This window comes from Tupaia chinensis, unplaced genomic scaffold (genome assembly GCF_000334495.1).
Source record: "Tupaia chinensis unplaced genomic scaffold, TupChi_1.0 Scaffold141824_1, whole genome shotgun sequence".
Lineage (NCBI taxonomy): Eukaryota > Metazoa > Chordata > Mammalia > Scandentia > Tupaiidae > Tupaia > Tupaia belangeri.
Window position 1 is genome coordinate 307,770 of NW_006201681.1, and position 9,524 is coordinate 317,293.

The 9,524-nt window shown below is 34.0% G+C and overlaps 1 protein-coding gene across 1 annotated transcript in view; it reads left to right on the forward strand.

The window, feature by feature from the left end:
- LOC102468573 (gamma-taxilin-like) overlaps positions 1-9,524 on the forward strand; it is an 86,327-nt gene that overhangs the window by 73,742 nt on the left and 3,061 nt on the right. The window contains 2 exon segments of the mRNA XM_027766249.1: positions 6,180-6,272; positions 9,424-9,519. Of these exon segments, the coding sequence (XP_027622050.1) occupies positions 6,180-6,272; positions 9,424-9,519 (189 nt within the window).

Sequence of the window (9,524 nt, forward strand, 5' to 3'; positions counted from 1 at the left end):
AAAAAAAAAAAAGATTCAAATCATGGTTGACAACATGGCAGGCTAGTGACATAACCATTAACATCATGCGCTGGGAACTCATTTATTTTTTTAGTATAGTTCACTTGTTCTCTATTTTACTTATTTCTACCCTAATTTTTATTATTTCTTGTCTCCTGGTATTTTTGAAATATTTTCTTATTTTTCCATTTTCCTGTGTTATGTTGTTATTAGGGTGTTTATTTGCCACTTTATGGGCTCTCATTGCTGTGAGCACTCATTGATATGAATTTCTGTTTATGACTGCTTTTGCTCCAGAGGTTATGAAAACTCATGACCTTATTATTATTGTTTTTTCAATAAATCTTTTGATTTTGGTCTTAATTTCTTCAGTGGTTCTGAAGTCATTGAGGAGTAGGTTGTTTAGTTTCTGTTTGTTTGTGTATTTTTAAAGTTTTTTCCTGCCGTTAGTTTCACATTTATTTCCATCATGGTCAGAAAATATACATAGTATAGTTTCTATTCTTCTGAATCTGTACAGGCTTGTTTTGTGCCATTCAAGTGATCAGTCTTTGAAAGTGCTCTGTTGTGAGTATGAGTAAAATATTTTGTGGTTGTTAGGTGGAAAGTTCTATAAATGTGTGTCAAGTTCATTTGATTTATTATATCAGTTATATTCTGTGTCTCTGCTTAGGTTTTGTTTAGATGATCTTTCTAAGGAGATGGTAAGATGTTGAATTTCTAATATTTATTGTGCTACTGTCAGTCTCTTTTTTTTTGATCTGTCAAACTGTTTTTCATGCATTTGCTGCTCCACTTTGGAAAGCATAGATATTAAGAAGTATTATATCTTCTTGGTGTATTAGCCCTTTTAGTACTAGTGTCTTCCTTTGTCTCTTTTTACAGTTTTTGTCTTTAAGTCTACTTTGCCTAATGTCAGTATCCCAACTCTAGCCTTTTGTTTTATATTTTCATTTGCATGGAATATTTTGTTTTTTATTTTAAATTTTTTTTTAATTTGCATTCATTCACTGTGTATCATTGCAGCATACAAAATGAATTTTCCCTTCCAGAGTACTGTATATTGGCTCAATCAAAGATACTTTCATACATGGTATCTTCAACAAATAATTTTCCATTTCTTATTTCTTAGATATTTTACTTCTTCCCCTCCCCCTTTTGATTCCCTCCCTCTCGACCTCTGCATTTCCCACCTTCCTCCCAGTTCCTGGTATTTACAGTTTATTTCTATGTTTTGTTTTCACATTTTATTGATTCACAAAAGATCTTAATTAACCCAAATACTTTGACAAGTAAGTACATTTGATATTAATATACCTGTGAATACATGTATGCCTTTATGCATAAAGTGCAGTGAGTATAATAAACATGCTATAAAGCAGCAACTGGCTGAGGATATATGTATATATTATTAACTTTATTTTTTGTTTGTGTTTTATGTATATTTTTAATTTTAAGAAAAGCAATTTTAGCTCTAATAAATCAAAATCAAAAAATGTTCAGAGACTTAAGGCCTGGAAAAAAGGTAAGGGTTCTGTTCAAACATTAGGTAGATAATAAAAGCTGAAAAAAAACAGTTATGGACAAAGCTAAAATCTAGTAAGAAGTGTACTGTAATTTTATTCTGAAATATTTTTCTCTCTCTTCATTGCCCCTTTTACTAAAGCAAGACATGAATTATTTACCAAATTAAAAAATAAATAAAAATAAGTTTAGTCTCAGTTTGGCCCATTGTTTACACAGTGCCTTATAAGAATAGTTAGTTGATTTAGTTGGCTTTGTTGGAACCTTTTAAAAGGAACTTCAGGTTAGACTCTTTAAAAAGCCTTCCATGGCTACTGAGCCAACTCTGGAATTCACTATTTTATTGTGCCTTTAAATACCTATTCTTGAGAGTTTTTTGGGCCTGTCAGAAAGTAGCATTATTTACCTGCCTGCCAAGATAACTGTTTATAGTACCAGGCACTCATTCTAAGAGCTTCTGTTGACTTTCTTGAGATCTACCTAGTTCCTTTGCTTTTTGGTCATATTTTCAGATATGACATTATAGTCAAACCCTTGCAATAACTAGTATTTTCAATTTCTGGTGTAAGGCAACAGATATTGAACTTAGGCAAATTGCCATTTGCCACCAAAGTAAGAAAGCTCACAAATGTTTTCATCCATAGAGATCAAGAAGGGAGATATGTTTATATTCAGTATTGGAAAAAAAAAAATATCTTAACTTACCAACAGCTCAAAAGAAAGCCAAAATCCTTAAATCTGGAAGGCAAAGCATAGAAAAATATCAGTAATGTTTTAGTCAAAAGTCATAAAGGCTATTTCACCAATTCAGTCTTATCCAATTAATCTCTGTTCTATTGAATTTGCAGTGTTAATGGTAGTCCAGATTTACAGTTATGTTCTAGAAGTTAACATTAAGTGTTATTGATGTTTCCGGACTTGACCCTATCATTAGTTGGCCATTTTCTTTTTTGTTTTTTTTCTCTTATTTCTGTTTATCTGTCTTTAGTTTTCCTGATAACAGCATTCCCTTCAGAACTTCTTGAAGAGCTGGTCTGATGTTGGTAAATTCTTTCAGGTTTTTCTCAAAATGAAGGATAATCTTGCTAGGTATTAATATTCTTGGTTGAAATTGTTTTTCTTGTAACACTTTGAATATATTTTCCCATTCTTTCCTTGCTTGCATTGTTTCCGATGAGAGGTCCGATGTTCACCTGATGAGATACCCTTTGTAAGTAACTTGACATTTCTCTCTTGCCAATTTTATTATCTTGTTTTTGTCTGTGGTTTTGGCCAGTCCGGCTATGATGTACCTTGGAGAAGATCTTCTTAGATTGGTTCTATTTGGTGTCCCTCATATTTCTTGGGTCTGGATATTTCGATGTCTCTCTGTGTCTAGCAAGTTTCCTTCTAGGATTTCATGGAATAGATTATTAATGGCCTTATTTTCTTTATCTTCAATACCCTTATTAGTTTCTTTACCTTCAGGAATCCAATTGTCCAGATGTTTGGGCATTAATGGTCTAGTATTTCTTGTATATTATTCTCATTTTTGAGGGCATTATTTTCTCAGTTATTTTAGTGATTTTTTTTTTCCAGGTCAGTGGTTTTGTATTTATTCTACATCTGAGATTTAATCTTCTGCGTATTCTAATCAACTTTTGAGAGAAGTTTGATTTTTTCTATTAAAGCCTTCATCTCTCGCAACTCTGTTTATTTATTGTGTGTATTTCTTTTTTCACATCATGGAAGAACTTCCTCATCTTCTGGAACTCATTTGTCTGAAAATATCTTGCATGAAATGCCATTGGAAAATTTTCCAAATATTTTCTCTTTTCTCTTGCATCTTCAGGAATTTATTGTCTCTCTTCTCTTGCATCTCGATCTGTTTTATCACTGTGAACATTCTGAATTCTTTATCTGACATTTCCACAGGTTCCATTGTACTGTCTGTGGATGATGAAGGGTTGTTCTTCTCTCTTGGGGAATATTTTCTTGGATTCTCATACTGCTTCTGCCTCTGCAATGGGTTTCTGTTCATGTGATAGATTTCTTCCTAATTTCTTTGAGTTAATTCTCAGTGTTCAGAGACATGCAGCAGGAGATGAACCACAATCTCTCTGCAGCTCTGTATCTCTCCCTTTTGCTCAATTTTCAGTCTCCTGATTTTTTAGTCATTTGGTGATATATTCAGTTTGCCTAATTTGTTGAAGTTTTCTGCAACTATAAGTGCATATGCTTCCCTTTACTTGAGGTGCATCTGTTCAATTTTTTTCCTCTACCATGTTTTACAATGGATATCCACAGAAAAAGATTTGAGTTCAGATTTATGAAGATGGGTTTCTCCATTTGTGCATCTTATTCAGTGGGAGCTGAGGATTTCAGTGACCCTGAAAGTGTTCAGATGTTCGGCTACTGTTCACCTAGACCCCTATAAGCACTCAGTGTGTAGAAGCTGAGAAACAAAATGAAAAAACTAAGATAAAGGAGGGGGAAAAAAGACAAAACCACCAAGAAAGAAAATCAGTTTTTAAAAAAGCACATGACACACAGAATGGGCAGGTCACAGTTCAGGTATAGATGGAATATGAAATTAGCAAGATAAAGGATAGGTCAGAGACAAGAAAAAATACTAAAATTTTTTTTTTTAAATGTAAAGAGAGAAGACAGCCTACCTTATCTGTCTAGGGTATTAGGGTATTGAATGAACTATTTGGAGCAAAGGGTCTTTAGTTGCATGATTGAGTCTGGAAAGATAAGCTTTTTCTGTATGAGATAATCTTTTCCACTCCTCCATTTCAGTCAATGTATGCCTTTATACATGAGGTTCATTTCTCAAAGATTAACATAGAGGGCTTGTTTTATTTTTTTTTATCTTTCAGCCAATTTCTATCTTTTTATTGGAGAATATAAACTATTAACACACATTATCAGTATTTATGGACACTCTTTCAGCCAATTTGTATCTTTGTATTGGAGAATATAACCTATTAACACACATTATCAGTATTTATGGACTTGTCATTTTTTTAGCCATTTACTTGGCTGTTTTTGTTCTCTTATTTCTATTTGTCTTGCTCTTGTCTTTTAAATACCGTTCTTTCTTCTGTTTCTTGAAGAGCTGGCCTATATTTCATAAGTTCTTTCAGTTTTTGTTTATCAAAAAAAAAAAAACCTTTCTTTTCTTTTCCCATTTAAGGCTTATCTTGCTGGGATAGTATTTTTGCTAAAATTTTCTTTCAGAGTTTTGAACATGTCTTCCCATTTTTTCTTACCTTCATCATTTCAGTCGAAAGATCTTCATTAACCTGATTGGATAGTCTTTGTATGTAACATTATGCTTCTCTCTTATATTTTTAGAATCTTATTTTTTCTTTGATTTTTATACATCTGATTGATGTGCCATGGAGAAGAACTTTTCTTATATTGATTATCTTTGGTGTCCCTTGTGTTTACTGAATTGTATGCCTTAAGATTCTCTAGATTAGGAAAAATTGTCAGTAGCATTTTATGCAAGATGTTTTTTGAGCCCTTTTCAGCACATCACCTTCTTTAATTTCTATCATTCAGATACTGGAGTTTTATGGACGTCTAGTATTTTTCATATATTATTATCATATTTTCTTTTTTTATTAAAATTCTTTTACTTTCTTTGAATTAAATCAGAATATTGTTTTCTAGATTAGAGATTCTTCTGTTATTGATGGTTCTAAGGGATATTTTGATCTCTTACATTGTATTCTTCATTTCCAGAAGTTTTTGTTTGTTGGTTGGTTTGTTGGTTTTAAGGTTGTCTGTGTCTTCATGGATTTGTCCTTCATGTCATGGAATGATTCCACCTGGAGTTGATAGTCCATTTTCTGTTGGATCTCATTGAGTTTTTTTAATATTGAATATTTTAATTGTTTTGTCACTTCTATGATTATTGTGATTTTTTCCATAGTTGGTGAGGAGTTGCTATGTCCTTTGAGAAGAATATACTTCCTGATACTTCCTGATTTCTTTCTATTTCTTGAGGAGTTGTTTTGTTTTCTATGCATCTGGTGAGGCACTTAGTTTTTCCTTCCAATTTGGGTAAGTTTCTTGGGCTGTTTGCTTGTGCATTTCTCTGTGGTATATTTTCATGCCACACCACACACCAGTTTTCTTATTTCCAAAAATTTCGATTTCTGAACTGGCTGAGCTCTGACTTGAGGATGATGATCTTAAGTTATTAAGTAAGGTTGTATATTATTGTGTGCTATTTGACCTGATGAATTTGCTTCTCTGGCTCTGGGAGGCCTGGCCAGTGATGGACAACCCAGTCAACCCAGCCTAATGCCTTACTATATCTGAGAACTGTGCAAGTTCTCACAGGAATATGCCAGACACATCCTGCAACCCTGCTTTTTCTTCTCTGGATCTCGGACCCTCAGAGTGCCTTGCTATTCTGGAAGACCCATTTAATAAGCCCCAGAGCCTTACTGTCTCTGAAAATTGCTCAGGTCTTTGCAGGAGTATTTGGAAGAGAATCCATGACCCTGTTTCTTCTGCAGTGGCTTTGGGACCCACACAGGGCCTGCAGGGCCAGCAGTGAAAGATACGTAACTAATATTAATCATGTTTGGTTCTTTTAAAAGTCTGGCATTTTAATTTGCATTTTGGGAACTCAGCATATTTTATTGTTTTTTATGTAGCTTTCTCTTTATGTGGATAAGTTTGAAGAATTCCAGACTACCATGGCAAAAAGCAATGAACTGTTTACCACTTTCAAAGAGGAAATGGAAAAGGTATTTACATATTTTATAGTATAGTATTATATAAGGAATTTACAGTAGAGGTTATTTTAGACATTACATTTAGATAAATTTATGCTGGTAGGATCTTTCTAATTATCTTTTTTGAATTTCTGGTAACTAAATTAGGCATTTTGCCTTGAAATTACTATTTGTTGTTAATGTTCTTGCTACTCTAAATTTTCTGTAATAATTAAATTTCTTTTAATAGAGAGTATCTTATTAGATTTTTGATAAACATATCAGTATAGTAGTCATATTTGTCAGTTCTTTGACAGAGTCTCATGTAATCTACTTTTTTATTAAATCCAGGTCAAGGAGACCATTTTTGTTTGAGTAGATTCATTTCTGAGGCCCTCAAATATGAATATATGAGGTGTCTTTAATATAGTACTTAAAAAATCAGTTATAGTTATGTATAGAATAATTGTTAAAGCCATTTCAGTGCACAATATAAACTAAAAAGCAATTTTAATGAGCATCATTGATCTTTCTCTTGACCAGAGAAACAGCATCTGTGGTTTGGAGCATGGCCTCTGGAACTGAAATCTGTTCCTTGTACTATGTGACTTCATTAGGAAAATTATTTAGCATGGCATTATTTTTTTCAAGTTGGGAATATTTTAGATGTCAAGGATATGTGCACTTTTCAGAGACAGAGAGAGATAGAGAATGTAACTGCCAATGGAGCATGGTCATAGCACAAAACCTGCACCTCCATTTCTCTACCCTGTGCATATTTTCATCATGTTAAGTACCCAGAGTGCTTATCAAGTTGCCAGGGCTGGTATTTGAACTACTGGGATCCATCTTTCTTTTTTCTTTCCTTCCTTTTTTGGTAGCAATTTGTTTATTTTTCCAATGTTTAGGAAAACCTTTTTTTTGCACTTTTTAAGTTTACACCTAATTACTGTATGTCTTTGGTGTGTACAGAATTTTTTTCATCAGAATGTAGTTTTTATCAATCAAGTCAAAGGTAATGCCATGAGACCAACAGCATAATGGCTATGTCGCTAGACTTCCACGTAGTTGACCACGGTTCGAATCCCAGACCCGGTGGTTTAAACTCAACGCCAGGCACATGGGCATGCGTGCCCAAGATCCTGAGAAGAGAATGGAGGAGAAGGGAATGCAGTGTGGCCATACCCCCTAGGGGGTGATTTCTCACTTTCTGTCTGTCTCTGTCTGTCTGGTGAGCACATACGCCCTATAGCAAAAGCCTCTCCATTTACATTTATCATCAGCAGATAATAATTTCATTCATGTGTCTATTAAGTGTTTAAAGCTGAGCAAAGCAATCCAGTCTGAAGGACAGGCATCGGATGTGTACATTCAATATATACCAAAAGCCTGACTCTATGATAGGAACTGAAAGATGAAAGGTACAGTAGCAGAAAGTACCAGTATAGGACAGACAGTATAGGAGGGAGCAGGTATCACAGTAGGAGGCAGAGGATTAGAGATCCAGCTTTCTTAATCATAGGCTATGTGACTGATGAGTTGAAATTTTAAAAATGGTGTAGTATGGATATTGCACTAGAGTTGGGAAATTCATTTAATAGACATTTTTCATAATTATTAGATCCTATGAAGTTGTTTAATTTTAGTTTATTTTCTGATAAACTCCTTTGTTATGCAGTGTGTGACCATGCAGATATTTTTTAACCTCTTTTAGTTCCTTCATTGTTAAAAATTAGAATAGCAAAATATAATTGTATTTTTAAAGTGCTTGGCCATATTTAATGATCAAATTGCCACCTTGGGCATTTCAGATGGTATTTGCCCATTTTAATGCTGAAATAAACACTACAGATCATTTTTTTAAGACCCAGAAATAATAGAGACTTCATCAAGTAGCAGATAAATTATTCTTGTGATTTATTTTAGTTAAGTCTTCAATGGAGGAAAAACTGTTAGGCACAGTGAGTGTTTGCAAAGTTGTAGAACATGGTCATTTAATCAGAACAGAGTATAGGACAAGGATTCCAAATTCTCCATTTCGGAGAATCCTGGACTAGATTGTGTTCTTTTTGCTGGTGGCTAGAGATCACTCATAGGTCTATAGAGATCACTAACATAGATCTATAGTTAGATCTTCCAGATGGGGTTTATTCCCTCCAGTTAGCTTAGTAGCACAGTTAAGTTTTTTTGCATAATAACCAAAGGACAAGCAGTTTACTCAGTCTTATTTTTCTTAACATACCTGGCTTATTACCCACTTTTAGAATAGATTAAGAGAATAGTAAATGTATGAGTCTCTGAGAATTGAATTCTTATAGCATAGATTCTCCTTATTTTGGGGCCCATTTTAACTTCAGTAAAATCTAATGTAAAATAGTGTTTGTAAGTTGAGAGGATGTATAAAACTCATTATTCATTTATTTTAGTACCTTTTTCTTTTCTTTTTTTCTTTTTATTTTTTTTTGGAGAGGGTTTTTGCTATAGGGCGCGTGCACTCACCAGACAGAGAGAGACGTAGAGACAGACAGCGAGAAATCACCCCCAGGGGGGATGGTCATGCCGCAATCCCTTCTACTCCATTCTCCCCTTCTCCTCCATTCTCCTCTCGTGATCTTGGGCATGCACGCACACGAACCTAGTGTGAGTTTTAAGCCACCAGGTCCGGGACGTGAACCGCAGTCGACTACGTGGGAGTCCAGCGACATAGCCATTACGCTAGCTGCTGGTTCCCTAGTACCTTTTTCTTGGTCACTTACTAACGTACTAAATCTTGCTCTCTTAAGAGTCTGATGGATTAATTTAGTGTATATCTCTATAGAAAACTCTTGAGTGTGGACTTTTTTTCCATACAGTTTGGGATTAGAAGGTCTTTACTTTTGCTTCCCACAGCTATAATGAACTGGAATGTACATCTGCCTTAATTGAGAATTTAGAGTATGGTATATGCCATCTTCTATGTTTCTTTCTCAGAATTGAAGGTCAAAAAAATTTTTTTAACATGAACATTCTACTTTGGTTTCTGTTCCCACCAAAAAAGAAACAGTAACTATTAGAAAGATACATACATATTTTAGCTGTTTGAGACAAGGGCAATAATGGGAAAGGAAAAAACATTCTAAAGTGATTTATTTGATTGTTGGAGAATGAAACTTAAATTTTAAATTATCATTATGTTGATTCATTGATGACAAAGAAAATTAAAAAACTGGAAAAAGAAATGATAATATGGCGTACCAAATGGGAAAATAATAATAAAATTCTTCTGCAAATGGCTGCAGAGGTGAG